Source organism: Anas platyrhynchos, chromosome 25, assembly GCF_047663525.1.
Source record: "Anas platyrhynchos isolate ZD024472 breed Pekin duck chromosome 25, IASCAAS_PekinDuck_T2T, whole genome shotgun sequence".
Lineage (NCBI taxonomy): Eukaryota > Metazoa > Chordata > Aves > Anseriformes > Anatidae > Anas > Anas platyrhynchos.
The window spans coordinates 7,815,179-7,836,011 of NC_092611.1; the positions used below are offsets into that span (position 1 = coordinate 7,815,179).

Genomic DNA, 20,833 nt, shown 5'->3' on the forward strand with positions numbered 1-20,833 from the left:
CATGACTCATGAGTGCTTTGTTCTTTTTATTGTCCTGCCTATTCTAAAATCTCTTCTGTCATTGCCAAATACACAGGGAGGGTCTTTTCAGATACCAACCAGGACCGTCTCTCCCAGGACACAGCCTGCCTTTAACACCATCCTTGAGAAACCACCCTCCCCCCCCCCCTCCTTTTTTTTTTCACTATGGGAATCTTGAGTAGAATTTAGGCACCATTTTCCCCTGCCTAGAACAACACAGGGCAATAGTCCTATCTGTATGCAAGAACTGGAAAAGTGAAAGATTTGTCCAAAAGGCATCTTAAGAAGATGCGTGCGTAATACCCGAAGGTGCAGGACTAAAGGACGGCCCTTCTTTACCACCTGAGGTAGCTCTCAAGAAGTTTTCAATTTTCTCCTTTTTTGACTTCACATTATAACATCAGAAGGTTATCAGTACTTCACAAGGACTAGGAGAAACAGAGCTGAAGTGAGAGAGAGGTTTACGTAACCTTACCTAAAAATCACTCTGAGCATTATTGCCATGGTCAGCAATGGCAACTCAGTAGTTATTGTCTAGTCACTCCTCTGATGCTGTGGATTTAGAGTTCGGATTATGCCAAAAATTGCCTTGAGGCCAGGCACGTTGGCCTAGGGAAAATGAAGATATCCATCAGAACTGGAAGAGGAGCTATTTTTGGACATTATGGTTTAAGGAACCAGTGCCCAGACTACAAGCGTGCTTCATCTGGAAAATGTGCTCACGTTGCCAGACTCAGCTCTGGGCTTGAGAAAGATCCTAAGGTGAAGACTGGATCCTAGTAGTTTACTGAAGTTGACACTGCTCTAAGAAAGGCATTTGGAACAACTGCCAGTTAGAAATCTGGCTTGGGCTTTGACAAATGGAACAACTTCTGTGATTTTTAGCAACACATAATCTGCAGCAGAACATAAGCAGGGGAAATTCCATATGTAGGAAGCATGCTTTTGATTCACAAGCACTTTGTAATACTTAAAAGCGGTCAGTGTAGCAAAATTTGTCAGCTCTTGCAAACAGTACGGGCTCCATTGCAGCAGGGGTGTAACACCATCTCCTATATCAAAAGAAAACCTTCTCCCACTTTAAGTACAATTCTACCCCAATGTTTCTACCATTTGTTTCCTCATGGTCCTAGTTATTGAGCTCAAATATCTACGTTTGAGGCCAGAAAACTGATTTTATTCTGTTTAAACCACTAAAATTTAAAAGGTCAGTTTGCATTCACTGAATTTACAGTGTAATTCCTGTGCAGCAGTGGGTCATTTACAATGAATATTGAGACTAATGATCACGTAATACAGAATTACTACAAAACTAGGAAAAAGTAACCACTTTCTCCATATTCCTCTAGGTGGTGTTGTAGGATAGCGTGAGAAGACCATCACGGTTACAAGCACAATCATTTTACTAAGCTGTCAGTCCTTTTACTGTGAGGACTACGCATCCTATTTACTTGGCATGCTTGTTTGCCTCCAGCTGTCATCCTTTCAGGGTTTTCCCCAGAAACAGGTTAAAGGCATACCTTGTCTGACTGGCTTGCCTGTTGCTGCTGAACACGGCTCCACAGGTTATTCCTACCACTGTGTCTCTGCGTGCTTGAGACGTAAACCTGCTACACAAGGGAAATGGAAGGAACTAAGAATTTTGATACGTGCTAAGTGGAAGGGAGGGTACAGGGGGTTCTTGTATCATACAGCCTCCCAAATTAGGAGTACTTTGGGATTTATGTTCTCAGCTCCCTCCTTCAGAAGCAAGTGCAAACATGGCACAGGGACTCATCCTTCACTACACGTTTTTCATCAATTGCAATGCATTTATAGTCCTCATACCTCATACTCTACATCTGCACTGGTAGCCCAAAGTCCAGAGCAACTTACTGAGCTCAAATATAATAAAAATATAAAAAATAACTCAAATAATTGAACTCCTTCTGTTTAACACCTCTAATAAATGCTGGGGCTGTAACAAATGGCGGAACATCACCCTAAATGACCTCGTTCCCAGTCCTGCAGGTCAGAACAACATGATACATACAACCTTTACCTCTGCAATGGAGAACTAGCATATTTCGCAAATAAAAGTGGTGGTGACAGCAGCTAAGGAATGACACTAACATTTACAAAGCCATTAACGTGATGAGGGGACTGAAACTTGGGAAGGAGCCGTGCTGCCCACACCCCCGTGCCCTTTGCTCAGCATGCTTCAAAAGGAGAGTCCATTAACAAATGGGCTGGCAGCTCAGAATGGAGTCATGAGGCCAAAGTCAAGGCTGTACAGAGTCCAAGGCAAATGGAAGAGAATTTACACTTCCCCGCATTTCCTCCCGACGGCGTAGAGCTCCCCCTCAAACCTGGCTGGCATGACATGGTCCTTCTGTCTTCAGAGCCCCTGCAAGTGAAAGAATTCCCTTGGAGTGCAAGTCATTTGAAGGTACTGAAATGAGGGTCGTGATACATTTAGCGTGATACCTGACAGGACATGAACAAGTCTTTAGATCTAGGTCACAGACGTTTGTACACAAAGTCCTTCCTAGGAGACGTATCCTTTGGAGACAGTGCCATTTATTCCTCCTGTTCCCCATCTGCAGGGGACAGTGACTGTTCCCAACTCCACAGGCATGCACAAAGGAGGAGTAATGAAATCACAGCCTAAATATGTGCATTGGTTTGGGGTTTAAAATATACCCACCATCCAAAGACACCTGAATTGCTTCTAATGTCATTGGAGAAGCTCCAGAGAAGGGGCAAAGCCAGACTACAGGAATCTCCCCTCTGCCATTTCTCCAGCCCCACACATCTAACCCACTGTAGTAAGGGTGAGGGGTTGACAGGCACAAGCAGCAATTCACTGCTCCCTCATCACCTACCCTGGTGCCGTTTGTTCCGCTGGCTCCTCTCTGCTATTCCTCCACAGGCACGGCACAGTTTTCCTTGTTTTCTGATGGAATCGCAAGGTAGTCTGTTCTGTAGTTGGAAGGAAAGAGGAAAGCTTAACCTCAAGTGCACATTTCAGGCCCATTCACCCTTTCAGAGACACCGAATGACTGTAAGTATCTCTAAGGTAACAAATTCCACCTGTAGAAGATGCTCACAGTAGGACATTCTCATTGGCATAGTCAGGAGCAGACAGTGAGCCTTCCCGACTGTTAAATCCTATACATACAGCTTTCCTAGAGATGGGAACGGGCCAGCATAAAAACTGGAACATCCCTGGTGAATCAGCTGCCAGAATTCTCCTTCTCTTCCTCTGCTTTTTCAAGGTAGCACAGGCTGCAGGCTTGTGAGTCAGATCTCTGAGGGCTGGCCTTCCACGAGAGCATCTCCACACGGTTCACGCTGGGCCACTTTGGAATACTGCCCACCTTGGCCACCCTCCCTTGCCTGTACATCATCCCTCACCTTGCTACTACACCGTCTCTTTTGGTACTCCAGAACACTGCAATTATTCCAGACACAGCAAACATCAGCTAGAAACGTGCAAGAGCAAGGTTTGGTCTTCTTGCAGTCTGACCTGGACTGAGACATCTGAAGGACCCTTGCAGCACCGCTCACGTCTGGGGGGATGTCACACTTACGCATTTTCCTGGGCAGCCTCCTCTGCCTTAGAGACTTTTCTGTAGCAATAGACCATTTCTATCAGTAGCCACAAGGTGAGGAAGACCAGCAGAATATACATCATAATTTCAGAGATGACCGAGGTGAAGTCTTCTCCAGCTGTTGAGAAAATGAAATCATCTCTGATCATTTACGTGCGCGTGATCGTTTACATGCTGTCAGAGCACAGCAGCTCCATTCAAACCCTCGTGCCTTCCTTCCTAACCCACCTTGCCACAGACCCAAGTGCCACTCCACTGTCATGGGTCGAAAGACAGGGAGCAGGCAAGGCTGCCAGCAGAATATGTATGCCAGCAGCGACTCCACTGCGTGTTTCCACAGGCATCAAGCATGCAGAGGCTTGCACGTGTCTTGCATTCTCTGCAACCTACACATTCCTACAGATTGCTCACCGTGTGCCTGTCTCATCTTCACATTCTGCTTCCTTTGTACATCTTACTCACTGCTGTTACTTGAGTGTGCTGTGCCGGCAGTGATTTGAGAGAGATCAAAACAGAGATACTTGTGGGGAAGAAGGAAAGGGCAGACACAACAGGAAAAGATGAGGGGTAAAAGCTCTTGTCCCTCTCTGTAGAGGACAGCAGGATTCCTACTGATTTCTAATGAGCCAGGATCTCGGCACAGACGGGAGCAAAACCAAAAGGAGGGGTAAGACAGGAGCAATGCAAAGGGAAGGAGGGGCTGGGAGAGGGAAGAAGCAACAGACTGCTATCAAAATGGAGAATGAGTTGAAAGAGGGAGGGGGCGGGAGCGAGGAAGGAGAAGCTGTGGGTATCCTGGCAAAGGCTGTGCTGTAGCATCCCAGAGCCGCCAGGGGAGAAGGGAGGGCTCTGAGCAGAGAAATAGGAAACCTCTGCTTGCACTTTGTGCCTGCCCAGCTGTTCCCAGACATTGCCTCAGCCTTCCATGCTTAAACCTTCCCCACACAAGCACTCTGTGCCCAAGGCAAGGCTGCAGTCAGGAAAAAAAATAATAAAGCTGGGCTTTCCTCTTGAACCCTGCATAGTACTTGCTGTTGGCAAAGAAAGACGCAGCTACCTGGGAGCTCAGTCCCCCCTCTCCTGCAATGCAATACAAAATTATGCCCCTGTTAGGCAACACCCATGGCACATTAGGACACAAGACACAGTCTGCCAGTCCTCCGTACCCTCCTCCACCACGGTGAGGTGGATCAGTCTGGAGCTTGTGAAGAGAGGCCGGTGAATCTCAAACTCAAACTCCCGGGTGATATTGCAGGTGTAGATACCCGAATCGTTCAAGGTCACGTTTAACACAGTGATGGACACATCCTGCATGTCTTTACTCCCATTCCACTGTAACCGACCACTGAAGCGGCTTGGAAATTCTTGATTTGTGTTCCTGTACTTGTAGATCTGTGAGGAAATGTGAAGGGATTCTCAGATTAATCACTGACTCGTATCTTGGACAACACCAGAGAATATGCAAGAAATGGTTGAAAATCTGTTCTTCTCTAGGTACACCTGTGTATGGTCTGGGATATGGCTTCCTTGGGAACAACAGATATTCAGATTCTACCATCTTTTACCTCAAAATCTTTGCAAAAGAGAGAAAACTGAATTATCTCCATTGTGGAAGTAGAAAAACTGAGGCACAGAACAGCAGAGAGACATAGGGACAATGACACAAAAGATCAGCAATGCAACTAAAATTAGGATCCCGTAGTCTTAACGACCAGCCTGTCAGTCACTGGATCATCTTCAGAAGGTACCACAGAAAATAAATACTGCTAAGGCAAACGGTCATCTTCAGTAAGCCCTGGGATACTCAGCTGAAATCAAAGTGTTGCAGAAGAAATAGAGCAGTGTGAAAACAGTATGTCAGAAGAACAGATCTTAGGTGGCTTTCACAGGCCTAATCTTTGGTAAGTTGCTGGCTGACCACTATACATGATCACAGCATTACACTGCCTGCCCCTGCTCACCTTCATTACCTTTCTTTGGGTCGCCACCAGCAAACCTATCGCCTGGGTCACTGAAAGTGAATGCCTGCCTCACTCCCTAGTATGGCTCCTTTTGTTCTCAGACAGTTGGAGCCTATTTGCTATCTTGTCTGTCTCTGATCAATCACAGTAAAATGCAGGTACTGACGTAATTATTCATACTTAGATAAAATAGCTAGAAAGGAATGTGTGCACTCAAACCTTGTTCTCAGATTCACCATTCTTTCTTGATTTCCAGTTGCCTCTTGTGTAAGATTCTCATTTTAATTCACCCTGAAAATTTAATTTTACCCTTTCCTGACAGGGATCCAAAACAACAGAGATCATGCCACAGTGAGCACACTACTGCTTTCTCTGTAGCAAAAAAATAATTAAATTCTGTCCTACAGATTTAGCAGAGCCTGATTTAACCTCCAAAGAACAGTTTCAGGGTTAAGAGGTGGCCCAGGAAATAAGACTTGGCCAAGGCAGCCAGGATTCACTCCATACTTTTGTTTCCCTTCTCAATTCCCTCATATATTAGACAATGCATATTAAAGGAAAAGAACTACAATTCTCATTCATGTACATACAGCCCCAAATGTTTGGGCTCACCAACAGATTCCAGCTTTTCCTGACACAGGTACCTGCTGTGTGCAAGCGTGGATAACAGCTAAACAAGGAAAAGACACTTCAGACGCTGCCCAAAAGTGGTGCTGTGGAATATCTGGGCGAAAATGCTACACAAATGGTGCAGACCTGCAGGTTGGAGCTGAATTTAGCTCCAAGCTTGTCCCTCCTCCATGTCATTAAAGCAGCCTGCTAGGCATTTCTACAGACTTTGAATGAAAACGAGGCATAAACCTTTTGTTTGTATTTGGGTCTCTCTTCTTCATCACGGATCCTGTGGCAAGACAAACTCACTCTCCTAGCACCTTTTGGTTTCTCCTACATGCCTTCACTGGACCGTGTTTCACCAGACGACCTAGGAAAGCAAGGGCTCAGCTACCAAACATACATACGGGTTCATCTTTTCCACCCTCCGGCCTGTAGAACCATTCCACCATGGTGCTGGCTGTGACCTCTTCCCTTTTCATGCAGGAGATGCAGAGTAGCTTCATGTGTGTTCCTTGGACAGCCTCTGTCTCTGATGGAACTTCAACACATACTGCAGAACAGAAACCAGCTAGGAGGAGAAGTGAGAAGAAATGTAAGAGAGAAAAAGAGAGGTATCAGTTACCCAATTCTCAGCACTTACGACCCCATCATCCCCCAGTGAAAAACCTTTTGATTCAATACTAGCACCCTCTGACAACAACTAAGTCTCAAATGTCAAATTTTACGAAGCTTCCTTCTCAGAGGCATAAATAATTCATAATAATTAACAGAGGGTGATCACTTCATGCAGATTCACCTCTCCAGCATCTGCCTCGCCACAACTTTAATTTTCCCCCTAGTAATTAATGCTGCTTTAGAGGCACTGTTCATTCTCTCTCGCACATGCTGAGCATGCTCCTGTTTCAGCAGCAATTACAGTGTCTGGTATGAGAGAAAGCCCAGAATTCAAGCATGGAGGAACAGCTCGCTCTTCTTTGTGCTAATTTAAAAGGTCTGGATGTTTTAATCTGGCAATGTATTCAAAACAAAGGGGTAAGATTCTCATTTCGCTTCCTGTTTCTAGGTTTCATAAGCAGTCCAAGGAACCAAGGGGGTTGGACTCGAGTACATCTGGCAGCTGGGGGAGTTATTGATTTTATATGCATTCTTGTTCAAAATGTTTCCAATCAGATTTCTGCTAACACTGGCAACTAGAAAATACTGCTCTCCCAACCAAGACAAAAATCACAATCTGTGAAGCCGAGTACTTGATGTGAAAACGAATGCTTCAGAACAGCATCTCAGACTAAATCCCTGCTGACATTTGTCCCCTGGGCTAAACAATGCTGGGTTACGTCTGTCCAAACCTGTCTCCAAAGCCTAGAGTATAGATGAGTGAAGATGCTGATTTTGCTAGCTGCTCCCTTCCTCCCCAGCCTCTGAGATCCCATTAACCCCCACACTCCTGAGCACTGAATTATCCCGGGACTTATCCTGGGGAACAGCCGGATTCCACTTCTCCCATACTACCAGCTCCGTGGGTAGCAACAGCTTTCCAGGAGAAAGGAAAAAAAAAAAAAAAAACTGGCTCATGCTTTATTCCATTTCAATTAAATATGTACACCCACATCCACACACACGTACACAGAGCTGTAGGTATACGTGCAGATTACATTTAGCTGTATTTGCAAAACCAGCAAACCTTTGCTGGGTTTCAGAGGAAAAACTGGAACTGCAATAAAAGCTACACGTTTCCTCCAGTTTACACAGCCTGCATGGCCAACTAGCACTAACGCACCGCATTTTGGTTTGCACAACCTCTCTAAGGAAACTACATGTTAAATTACATTGCAAATTTGAGAACAAAAGCAAACGGGAAACAGTAAGGAACTTGCATGCATATAAAGCACACGTTTTCTGCAGTAAGCCCACTTAGCGAGAACGCATTTTCTTTGTTCACATTAACTCCATTACGTCCATAGTAACTCTCTAAACGTTATTTCCTTCTCCTCTTGTAAACAAAACTAAAATCCACTCTGAAGGCTGGGCTCCGCGGCAGCCTCAGAGAAACCCTGCTGGGAAAAGGAGCATCCTCCGGGAAAGAAGCAGAGGATTTGGAGGCGAACCCGAGGATGACAAGGAAAGGAGCACCTACCCCAGACCACCAGCACGGCCGAGGACACCCACAGCAGCCGAGGCAGCGCAGCCATTGTCGGGAGCGAGGAGCGGCTCCCAGCAGCTCCCAGTAGATCCCAGCAGCTCCCAGTAGATCCCAGGCTCTGGCAGGAAAACCGGGCTCCTCTCGCCGCCTCGTCCCCGGTGCAACAGGATGCCTGTGGCGAGCCTGGAGGAGAGAGCTCAGGGTGGGAGGATGCTGCTGAGCGCTCCCGGCTCCTCGGGTGGCGCTTTCCCCGCGGGGTGGGACCCACGGCCCGGCGGCAGCACCACGGACAGGGCCGGGGCAGGAGCCAGCAGCAGGTGGCCGCTGCGCCCTCCGGCCACCCCCGCAGCCTCCCCTGGCTGGAAAAAAAGGCTTGTGCCGAGCCCTGCCTAGCCCGGGCGGGGGGCCCGGCTCTCGGCAAGCATGCGCGGCTTGGGTAGAGCCGGAGGGAGGATGTTAGCGACCTATAGCATCACTTATCCGGCCTCCGAAATAAATCCGGATGGAGGGAGGGAGAGAGGGAGGAGGGGGGGAGTTACCCGTGCGAGGTCACCCAAAGGCCTCCGCCTCTAATGAGGTTAATATTAACGTTTGTACGGCTCTGAAGGTCGCAGTTGGAAATACTGGGAAATCCTCTCTCCTCATGTTCCAGTCTGGTTCCCTGGGGGTCGATGCCAGCGGCAGGCTGGGCTTTCTCTTCTTGGCCTGGAGCCACCGCGCCCAGAAGGGCTTCTCCAACTTTGAAGGTCACCGTGGACTGAGAGGGAGAAATGAAGTGCTTGTTAAACGTGCTCCCTCTTTTTAAAGCGTCTGCTCCGACGGCAGCTCAATAAACAGCACAGTCTATTGAATTAAACCTAACCCATCCCATCAGACGACATGTGAGCAACTTCCAGTGCCAAAAGCCAGAAGCAAGTGCTGGACACGGGCAGCGTGCAGACGGTCAGACTCACCCGAACAGAAAAAACTGCAGGCAGCAGAGAGCCCCAGCTCCGAGCCCGTCAGCCGGACGTTTACTCTCAGTAGGGCACAACACTACTGAGGTCCAGACCTGCCTGGTGCTGGGGGCTCGGTGCTGAGGGCACACGCGTGCAATCTGGTCCCTGTGCTGCATAAGCGAAGCAGGCACAGAACAAAGACAGCGAATGCTTTTCCTAGACATCATCTCATCAGGTTCATGGCAACTGCCTCCACAGCACCCGCTAACCCCTCCTGCAACTCCCTTGCATGCTGCATTTCTGCTTTGGCAGAGTGACACGAGGCACGCCAGGGTCCAAGAGGCACCCGCATCTCCCAGGCACCAAACCACAAATGCACAGGAAGAGAACATCAGGTGCACGAAGAGCCATGCAACAAGTCCAGGGAATTCCTAGCTAAGGACATCTTTCCAGCTCCTTGCTCTGCTCCGTTATTACCCCCTGGACACGTTGTGCTCTGCCTGGTTCCAAACCACAGCTGGCTGGGAGCAGTGAAACCTTTGCAGCCCTGAAGTATTACAGCAGCAACTGACCGGTTGTTTTCTCCTGTCGCCCCGTGCTGTGTTCACAGCTCAACAAAAGGAAGGGCAGACAAAGCCATGGGATTTGCTCCTAATTTTTCTGGAACAATCCAGCCTGTGCGTGGCGGATGAGTGCCGATGGAGGGGTTTTTTATAGACACAGGAACTACTGAACAATGTCCGTGGCTATCTCATTTGACAACCACCTGTTTCATGAAGCGGGGTGGAAATCACATCTGTTCTCAGGAAGCCAGGTGCACTGCCAGCAAGCACAGGGCACGGATCAGCAGAGTTGTACTGCGTGTGCTACGGCTGCTCTAGTTACATCTGTCATGGAGAATCCTGCCAGGGACAATAGGGGCTGGAACTGCAGGCTTACGAGGAGGCAGCGGCTCTGTCATTTGGTCAGCAGCCATTAACTGACCCTTCATCATTTTTTCTCCTTTCTTAGCACAGCCCTGCTCTCAGGTGCCTCAGGGCACCAGCAAGAAACAGAAGCCTTTCCTCCTCTAACCCCAGGGACTCCAGAACTCATCTGTCAACCAATTTAAATTACAGTAACAAACGAATATCCTTAATGAGTTTGTCCCTCAGAATCACTCGTGTACAGACCTCAAGCACTGCGCACTACCCATCCTGGTGAGACTGGAGCTCTAATTCCTATTTAAAGGAGACAAACTGTACCCAGAGATGAAAATCTGGTGAAACTGGGTTTGGATTTGGGTGGATTGTAACACAAAAAGTCATAGGCTAGAGACGTACATGGAGACCACACCCTCTCTCACCTGGCTGTGAACTTTATTCCTTCACCTAAAGCGTGCTTAGTATACTACAGACAAAACCAAAGGTAATTCAAAATAAATGCTTTTAGTCAGTCCAGTTTATTAAACTGCTAGAACGTGTTCCTTGGACTTTTTTTTCAGCCATACTGCATGTTTTGAGAATGAAAGGATAAGATACTTTCACTCTTACTGCGATCTGGGCTTAGCTGGGAACCGCTCCAACATCTCCACGTGCCTGTCTTGAGCAGACAAGAAACACTGCCCAGACCTCCTCAGAAAAACCTGCAAATACATGGGATGTCGTACTGCAAGCCTCTTTGAATTTTCCGTGCTGTGAAAGGGGTGGAGAGCACGGATCCTCCACAACCCACCCAAGCCAGGGATGCGCAGCTTCTCCTTCCTGCCCTGATGCTTCCAGAGGGCAGGTTGGGGACAGGGTGCAGGGTCCTCAGCACCACAAAGCCCTCAGCCATTTTGCTGCTGCAGGGGAAATGCTGAAGGGGACTGAACGGTGAGGGAGAAATCTCTCTGCAAGAGGCAGCCCAACTCACCGTGCAGGAGTTGCTATGGCAACCCACCCAGTTAATGCTTCACAGGCAAAAAAAAAAAAAAAAGAAAAAAAAAAAGGAAAAAAAAGGCTGGCACTTTTGCACAGGCACAACAAGACGAGGAGATAAAAATAAATTCAGCACCCCTGCCCCCACTAATCCTTCACTCTTATGGTCTCCGAGCCAGGCTACAGGAGTGGGAACACAAAACCTGCATCTCTGGGCTCCGTGTGACAGCCATCACGGCAGCTCCCTCTCCCACCGCAGTCACATCAGCTCCCGTCAGTGCACATCTCTTCGCCGTGCAGCTACACATCAGCAAAGCTCGTTCCTTGCACAGCCTCTCCTGTCTGGCAGGAGCCAACACAGACCCACCCCGGCATCACTCGCTCCCAGTCAGCCGTCCCAGCCTCTGTGCAGTGAGCCAAGAGCAGCAGTGCAAGCTCCCGATGCACAACAAGTGCTGGGGGAAGGAGCACAAAAAGCGAGGGATCTCCCTTCACACTTGCTCACTGCTGCTCCCCGAGAGCAGCCTCGAGCTGGTACCAAACTAGGAATGGTTTGCAGCAAAGTCACACACGATAACGCTGATAAGACTGATTTAAAAATGTTGAATTAGATGAAGGCACCCTACCCTAGCACTTTAAAACACATTCTACAGGAATCCAGTGTAAGGGCAGACTTCTCTAGTTGTCTTTACAGGACAACTTTAATTCTCTCTTTATGCCACACAAGATTTTAAATGTATTCTCCACGTACGTACTGACACCTGGCCCCAGTTACTGTAAGCAGCAGACAGTGATACTCACTCCTTGTACACCTTATTTCCTGACCTGCATTTCCAGGCGATGCAGAGCTCCCAGTGCAGTTCAGGTGCACCCAGCCCCAGCAGCGTGCTCCTCCCGGACCCTCACCCCACACACCAGGGAGGTCCCTGTCAGTGCTTTCACAGCACAGGTACCCAGAGGAACTGTGCAGCCTGACCTGCTCTCTGTTATAAACATCTGCCTGCATTTGCTTTCCAGCCCTTTTTTCTGATCTATTTCCCCGTGGATGTAACAGATTCGGGTTCCCAACACACACACCCCTGCAATTCCTGACAGCTATGCTCCATACTAAATAACCACTCCATTTTCTGTCCTGTACATGCTGCAAAACATCTTTCCAACATATAGGACTGTGCATGTTCTTGATTTACTACTACTCACAGAGCTTTATGTAGGTCTGTTTGCGCCTGCAGAAGAGACCTGCTGATTTCCGAGGCCTCTGGATGGGCAATATTCTGGCCCTTTAACACCAGCTGCTTTCCCTTTCTCTTTTCAGTAAGACACACAAGACCCAATCCCTTTGCCATCCTTACCTCCCAGAGAAAACACAGGCTGTTCAACACGCCTCTATTTATTGTTGGCTCTGAGAATTATTTTCTTTTCACGACAAAGAATGAGGAGGACAGGATACAGAGAGTCCTTCTCTCTGTAAACAAGAACCAACTGCTCTAGCAAGCTGGCTGCCTGAGCTGTTTGTGAGCCCAGAGTGGTGCTCCCTGTCAGAGAAATGCTTTCTCAAACCTACAACGGCATTGCATAAGCCAAAGCCTGCGCATGCACAGAGGGCTGGCAGGGTCTGGGGACTTGGATCCCTTTAAGCAGCAGGTGCACTCTGAGGGCTGGGCTGAAAATTGCCCTCTCTGTCTGAGAAATTGGCACTGAGAGACATTCCTGCACATTGCTAACTCCGTGGTCAGCAACTAAATAAACATTTTTTCAGACCTTTAGTGCAAGCCATATTTGGAAGCGTGTTACGGTGAACATCCTGGAAATTCTAAGCCCTGGTGTTGCTCCAGGTACTTTTGAGATATTGTTTTCTGAGACTCAATGCCAACAAAATCAAGTAGTGCATATGCACATAAGCAAGCCTTTGTGTGCTGTAACCGAACTGCTGTTTTACCGATCTGGAATCTAATGAGGTGGCACTTTCACAAATACGCTTTTAGGCCTCTCCCTCCTCAACCCATTCACTTCAGCAGCAGCTGAAAATCCATTAGCGTCAGATTGCCACACACATTCATTCACATTTGCTCATTTAATTTCTAAACTTTTACTGCTAGTAAAATACACCAAAGCATCAATTATTGTAGCACCGTGCAATGACTGTATTTCTGTAAAAAAAAAAAAATAAATAAGTCTTGCTCATCAAGTGTTACCACCTTACCTTTGCTTAATCAAAGGGCTGGCTGCTGCGGTTTTCTTTAAATGGTGAGCAAGGCTGAAGCTTGTCACAGCCATTAATAAATGAGGGGAATGCAGCTTTAAGTTCATTTTCAATTCCCCTAAAAGACACCTCTGGGCTACCTCTCAGATGTGGTTTGTTTACACAGAAGTCCAGGGAATACAAAGGATTCCAAGAGACTTTTTTTTTTTTTTTTTGTACAGCAGATATTTGGTTGGATATACTTACTATCGTGCAGTCACATCTCCATTGTGAAAGAAACTTTCTTGGTTTTGGTCATGTTGTGTATATATACCTTCTATCTATAGGTTTCCAACTTCCCCTTCCTAGTAATGCAACTGTCATCATATTTCATCTAAAAGGACAAGTACACATAATACATTAGACATCATGCACAAAAAAAAAAAAAAGAGAAACGTTTTTTCCGGCTTCCGTATGGCAAATCAGAAAGGTCTTTTGACAAGTTTGAAAGATATTTTGTCTTCAGACAGTAAGAAACATCTTCCAGGTCAAATTCATAGGTGCTGGGTAAAATAACACAAGTTACACAGAGCTTTTAATTTGTAAGAAATTCCTTTTGCTTTCAAAACCACTGTTTTTCAAAGGGAACGTATTGCTCATCCTTCAGCATCCAAGTAAGCACCTTCTCCTGGCTAGATATTGTGCTACAGCTTGCTGAGCTTCAGGAGTTGTTTTATTAACTTAAAAATAAATAAATAAAATAAATAAAAAAGCAAAACCAACCAACCACCAACAACAACAAAAAAAAAAAGATTTAGAATAATCATAGGTTTTCATCCAGAGGCCAAATTCTGTACAGGAAAGCAGAGGTTACATGGAGAAATACCAAGGAAAAAGCGTGTGAATAGATGTGTGCAGGAGATAAAACGTGCCTAGTGCTCGGCTGTGAAGTCCTGGCAAACACCAGCAGTGCCCTGCAGGGCCGGCAGATAGCGCTGCCCTCTCTGGATTCCCGCAGAGAGCCGGGAGGGGAGAGCCGCTTCCTTCTGGAGCAGGAGGCAAGGGCAGGCGCCTCTGTTCAGGGAGGTTTTTCAGGCAACACAGACCTGAAGAGTTGGAGACACTGTGTCGCCGTTCCTGTGCTCTCCCATCATTCTGGCTGCATGCATTTGACATCTGATGGTGTTACTGTTTATTATTTATCTTGGAAAGTCCCTGTCACCGAGGAGGCGCTTCTGTCCTGAGATTTCATGACCGGGAGTTCCTCAGGGTCCCAGCTGGGGACTGATGAAAAGTCAGTGGAGAACAAATCTTTCATCAAGAGCCATGAGGTGTATGAAAAAAGGAATCCCATAACCCTGTAATATGCCATTTCTGGCATGGATTCTTCTTAATATTCTACCAAGAAACTGGTCCATACCAAACTACTTCATTGCTCTGCAAATTCCCTTTAATTTTCCTCCAAATAGTGTGTGTGTGTCCATCGCTTACCCCTTTTCCCTGGTTACTGTGAGACTCTTCAGACATACATCAATTCTGTTAGGAGAACAAACAAACAAACAAACAAAACCAGCAGCACAAAGCTATGTTAAAGTTGCACGGTAGCTGCCAGGTAGAACGCAATACTTAATACTTCGTGTGCAGCTGCAAACATTGCACTTTCACCCCAAGGATCTGAAGTTTTGATTTAGCAAACATAAAATCCCTGCAGCAGAGCAGCTCTCTGGTTGGTGTCTGTTTGGTGCCTGTCAAGTTCTAGAAGCATTTGCCCATAAAAGACGTACGTGATGCTTAATAAGGACTTCAGAATTAGATTTCTGTGACATGATAAAAGCAAGAGGGATGCAGAAAGCTCTCTGCAGACTGAACCTTGGGGCACAGTACCAATTCTGACCCACTCCACATGTTTGCCTTGCCTCTCCCTCGCTCCTCCCATTTCACCTCTGTCTCCCCAACAGGTACCCTTATTTCTGTCATCCTGCTCTGTCTGTGCCTTGCTGCCTCGTACACCATACCTGCAAGCCTCATCAGCCCTTATCCCCTCTCACTACTTGTTTGATGGGCATTTACTCTTTCCTCCATGGTGCCTCCAAAGATCAGGTGGATCACATTGAACAGAGAGGACACTACACACAAATAGACTGTAACACATGCAGTAATCGATTACAGTGAGTCACTACTTTTAACTAGAAGCTACAGACTATATAAAAACACTGGCTTTGGCTGTAATTAAAGCACCCGATGCTCTGAGGAGAATGAATCGCTAACTGCTGATATCACTATACAGATATCCATGTGCTCCTGCCACACATCAGCCACTTTAAAATAAATAAAGTGATGATAATAAAAAACAAACAACTGTGAAATCAGACAGGGTGGAAGGCAGAGTGAATAATGCAATTCCAAGAGCAGCCCTCGTACAGAACATAACAAAAGCACCCCTAGTTCTACATCCCGTGGACAGGAGAGCCAGCAACCTGAGTCATGTAATTGCCCGAAGGTCACAGAGGTTGCTTACTTCAAGGTAAGCTGAAACCAGGTCACCAGCTCAAGCCTGTGCTTTGGCAAGGACTAAAAATCAGTGCCACATGGAGGACGAAAGAAGTTCAAGAGTGCTCTTGGTCCTAAAGGTACCATAATTATCTGCCCACCCTCAATACTAAATGAACCCAAACCCAGCTCTTTGGATGGTACTCACTTTGGGAACAGGAACGGCTTCCTTCCAGCACTGGAGATGGGGATCTCAACTCCAGAACAACTGACACTGCTGAAGGGCTCTGCCTAACCACTCACACATTCAGAAATACAGGATTTCAGCACGGTGCTTCCAGAAGGCCATTATTATCAGTAACACTTCCTATTAAAATAAAAAGGTATTTGCTGTTACTTGTAATTGAGAGATAAGCTTGCTGGTCTGATGAGAATTAAATTTTGTCTGCAACTTCCGTAACATTTTCCTTGTTATTTTATACAGTTGAATGATCAAAACAGGAAATTACTTGTACTGTAATGTCCTTTGTCTTTTTCTTTCATATTAGTATAGATTCAGCTTCAGAGCATTCTTGCCCAGATACAATCAGCCGATGATAACAGCAGATTGTGGATAAGGAGCCGTGCTGATTGCATCAGAGAGTGAACACTATACACATATATTTCATTTAAAGAGACAAATATATCCCTCTACATAAAAGCGAAGATGTCAGAAGCTATCAATATAGTCATAAAATCCCAGTAAGAATGAGGTGAAAGGCTACATATGTGACCCAGTAAGGAGTGGCGTGATCATTTCCATTCCAATGGCACGACACATGGCCTTCAGCCCCTAACAGTACACGAGTTACTAAATTCTGATCATTCATGTACCCAGGATGCTCACAGTACCTCTACAGCAGCTAGTTAGTGCTTCCAGGGTAAACAGTCCTTGATTAAAAACAGTTTGGGAAGTACAGTTTTCATTCTAAAACCAGGACATTTTATATTCTCAAGCCTTTCTAGAGGCTTTTCTGTATAGGATCAGCAGAACAATAGCTGGGAGGCTGAGGGAAGCAGAGGTCTCTCAACCCTTATGCGTGGCAAGCAAAGGAAGATGATGGGATGTCCACTTTTTGTCAGAAGGCTTCAAACAAAGCCATCTCAGGAGGGAGTTGTGGCTTTTTTTGTTTGTTTGTTTTTTTGATAAAACAAGTTTTATGCCAGCAATTTCATTACATTAAAAACCAAGCCGTGCACTAAGCAGCACAACCCCGACAGATGTTCCCAGTTGGCTGCACGCAACCGTACTCCATTTGCCTGGATTATGTTCTCAGCTCCTGCGTGTAACTGTTCTCCCCACGCGGGGAAGCTGTGGAGAAAGGTGCTCGGTGGGGCTTGGGCTGCTCTCTGCAGAGCAACTCCCAGCGCTTCGACATCGCTCCTTCCTCCTCCTACACACATCCTGATGTACGCCACACGAGGAATGACATCTCCTAACACAGGAGCTGTTTGTTCTATAAATAGTCTTTTTCTCACCAACCACAGACGTTACCACCCTTTCCCAGCATCTCAGAGCAACAGCACACAGCACACAACTAGTATCAGACTAGTTGATTCTCTAAGAAATGACACCCAGCAACACAACATACAGAAGGCACAAGCATAAAGCTGCTTCTGAAGCAGAAATAAGAATTTCGCACAACCTCAGAAAAGCAGGAAGCTTATTTCAATTTATGAGGAAATGTGTTTTCCCATATATGTCACAGTAGCCTCATTCATTCTCTGAAAGCAAGAAATAAAGCTGCATTTTTAGAGGAACCAAAACCTAAAATAATTAAACAAAAATCACAGCAAAGTATTAACAAGTATCTCAAACACAGCAGCGTATTTGAGTTGATTCAAAATACCAGAATTGCTCCTAATCTTTAGCAGAACATTAAGCAGGGTATTTTTCCTCTCAATTACTGTAGGGGACATAAAAGCAGAATTTGAAGGATCAGACAGACACATAGGGTCAATTCTGCACACAAGCATATGCAAAATGCATTCAGGTTTTGAATATTCCTCCGGTGTCACCTCCTTCTGCTTTCAGTAGGTACTGGGTACGTATCCATCCATAAACTGATGCAGCCCTTTAACACCTGAGCCCACATGGTACCAGGTCCTCCCACCCAGGAGGCAGAGTGGAGGCAGAGGTAGATCGAGGTGAACAGATTTGCTCAAGGCCACAGATTAAATCTGGCCTTGAGGTGAGGGCCCTTAGCTTCCTGTTTCCTGCTTTAATGACCAGGTGACACAGCCTCACCCCACCACTGACCCCCATACCTTCATGGCTGGCCCATGATCACACATGGGCTCATTTGGCAATATCAGTCTTTCTCCTGCCCTTATGCAGCTTGCTCAGCAAAAGCTTCTCACCTGATTTCCCTTTCTAGGCAGAGCTTTGCAGTCCCTTCTTTTCCCCACATTGTGTTATGCTGTTGGAACATATGGGTGCCAACGTGCAAGCAGGAAGCACTTCAGGACTTCAAAGTATCAAAAGCTTTTGCTGCTGATGATAGCAGCATCCTCTTACCCTAAATAATTTCACAAGCTGCTGCAGCAGTGCAGCACAAGGTCCTCTTCCTGTACAATTCTGCTATATGGGAAGAACTGAAACACCACACAAGGCAGGCACACAGTAGGACAGTGGACAAAAATCTTCTCTTTTGACAGAAAAGGTCAACAACATCAGCAGACCCCATTACCTGTGTCCAGCTGTGCATGTGAAGTATGGTAAGGAGAATGGTAACCTCACAGGACCTCGTTCCAATCCTTTAGGAAGCATCATTCCAACTACAGCCCTTTCAGTTACTTTAAGATACTGACACCTTCTAAATCCTGCACAAACCAGAAAAGTTTCTTTATTCTTCTCTGGGGAGAGAGGGCTCCATTGTTGTAGTTGTTGTACAAATAACAGATGCAAAGTCAGGTGCTGTAGCTCCAGCACAAGGCAAGAGACGACTGCTTACTGCAGAATGGAGGAGCAAAAGGAACAGTCAGGCCAATAAATCAGGACTGAACCAAATCTTATCATTTAAACTTCAGAGTCCTTGACTGACTGCAAAAATCCAATAACGAAACCAACCTTCCTCTTGGTGTTATCTCAGAACGAAATGTTTCATTTGTCCCTCTTGTTCCCATACTTTTCTTCCCTGGGGCATTAAGGCATTTGCATTAATGATTTGCATGTCATTACTTTTGCAAATAGCTACAGTCCTCTATAAACGGATTCTATGTTCTACTAATTTTCTGTTTTCCAGTGAGAACACTCATCAGCCAGCCTGATAGACACACCATGAATTACACAAAACAAGCATGAAACTGAGCAAACCTGAACACGAGCCTGGGAACCCATGGCACAATTCCAAAGGCAGGCTTAGATTGATAAGGAAGATCTAATGCAGTTAGGAATGCTTCCAGCAGCGTACAGATTTTCCTGCGTGTTATTTTATCCTCAAAGCCAAAATGCTGTCTTGGAAGGTTGAAATCTTCTGGCTACACCTGGAAAATACAACACAAATACCCTGCTGTGAGAAGGTGCTATCTCTGAGATTTGTTCTAGTTTTGATAATGACATTGTCACCCAAAGGGATGCACTCACGCTAACAGCAGCAGCATTTCCTATTCACGTGGAAGCACTATCACAGAAAATATGAAAACCAACAGTGTATTTCACAGAACCCACACAACCAGCTCCCAGACAGCAACCCTCTCTGGCCCAGTCTACTGGAACAGAACTCAGGCTTAGCAATGGGAAGTTTGACCTGCCCTTTACTGGAGCAGCCAGAACAGCTGATCAGCATGAGTGTGTCAGTTGCTTGTTCTTTTCAGCTGTTTTGAAATATATATTTTTTAATTGTAAAATTAATTTTAAAAATATGATTCTTATACACACCCCAAAAATAAAAATTCACAATTTGAAAAACATCAGTCCATTCCACCAATTACTGTTTAATGGGGTGTCTCTACATTCCTGCACACCAAACTCCAAATTCCTTTCAGCTCAAAATGTAATAAAATTATACTCTCATCAGTGCTGATGCGCTGAGCAGCAGCAGGGTGAGGATGTCAGAGAGGAAAACAAGAAGAGAGAACAGAACATCACTAAAGCAGGTTGTTGGAGAAGAGAGCACAATTACTGGATCATGAAAACTGGCTGGATGCGTTAAATAGCAGACCCCAATACTCACTCAAGGAATCTCAGGAAAGGAGATGTTTTGCCACCTGTGTCCTGCTCTAATGAGGCCAACCCAGTCTTGGTTTCGACTGGAATTTCCTTCTGCAACCAGAACAAAAACTTCCCAGCCCTTGCCTGAAGCAGTCTAGAGCACAGTTCACATGTGATAGAGGTTCTTTCTTTCTTTTTTTTTTTTTTTTTGGCGCAGTTCTCGGAAGCAGGAAGGAAGCAGCAGGCCCACAATCCTGACTCCCATTACCAGCCTGCTGCACCCACCTCTCTCACGTGGCTTTTAACACTTTCCATCAGGAGGCTGGCAGGCTGCAGGAAGGTCTCACAGTCCTGATAAGCACGGAGATAAAGACAGCAGAAAACTAACAGTTAGGACTTCAAGTGTATAACCTACATGTGCTCTGGCTCATTGTTTAGCTCTTTATATACCCTCAATTCCGCAGGGTAGTAATTTCCTTTTTCTTCCAGCAAATTCTCAGTGGCATCCTGATACCCCCTGGCCCCATCATTTAATTCTTTTTGCCTCCAAAGTTCTTCCAAGCCACTTTTACCATCCCTGCTTTGCCACTCGGTTTTTCCCTTCCTCAAAGCAGTGCTCCCTCCCACTACTTGCAGGCAGGTTTTTTCCATGCCCTAAACTTTCCACATCCTGAGCCTTCGGGGCCCAACAACCTGCTCAAGCCACCATTTGGGGCAGACTGAGGCACGTTCTTTGGGAGCGGCAGGAGACAAATTCAGTCTGTGGGAACTAAATATGTAGACACCACAAAATTGCTGGCACT

The 20,833-nt window shown here is 46.2% G+C and overlaps 1 protein-coding gene and 1 long non-coding RNA gene across 3 annotated transcripts; both read right to left on the bottom strand.

Moving 5' to 3' along the window:
* Window positions 1–6: 6 nt before the first annotated feature.
* On the bottom strand, window positions 7–9,073 carry SCN3B (sodium voltage-gated channel beta subunit 3). 2 transcript variants are annotated; one of them, XM_038167529.2, is made up of 7 exons: window positions 8,870–9,073; window positions 8,325–8,513; window positions 6,595–6,758; window positions 4,781–5,006; window positions 3,594–3,732; window positions 2,886–2,982; window positions 7–2,407 (listed from the first exon to the last, which is right to left on the bottom strand). In XM_038167529.2, exons 2-6 carry the CDS (start codon window positions 8,377–8,379, stop codon window positions 2,919–2,921), a joined length of 648 nt encoding a protein of 215 aa, XP_038023457.1. In that variant the 5' UTR covers window positions 8,380–8,513; window positions 8,870–9,073; the 3' UTR covers window positions 7–2,407; window positions 2,886–2,918. The 2 variants fall into 2 exon arrangements, with proteins under 2 accessions (XP_038023457.1, XP_005026682.1); XM_005026625.6 differs by lacking the exon at window positions 8,870–9,073 and having other exon boundaries at window positions 8,325–8,786.
* Window positions 9,074–13,750: 4,677 nt separating this feature from the next.
* Window positions 13,751–20,299, bottom strand: LOC101800892 (uncharacterized). Its single transcript, XR_005260906.2, has 4 exons — window positions 20,053–20,299; window positions 19,194–19,363; window positions 16,047–16,205; window positions 13,751–14,884 (listed from the first exon to the last, which is right to left on the bottom strand). It is a non-coding gene; the product is annotated as an uncharacterized lncRNA (long non-coding RNA).
* Window positions 20,300–20,833: the final 534 nt, after the last annotated feature.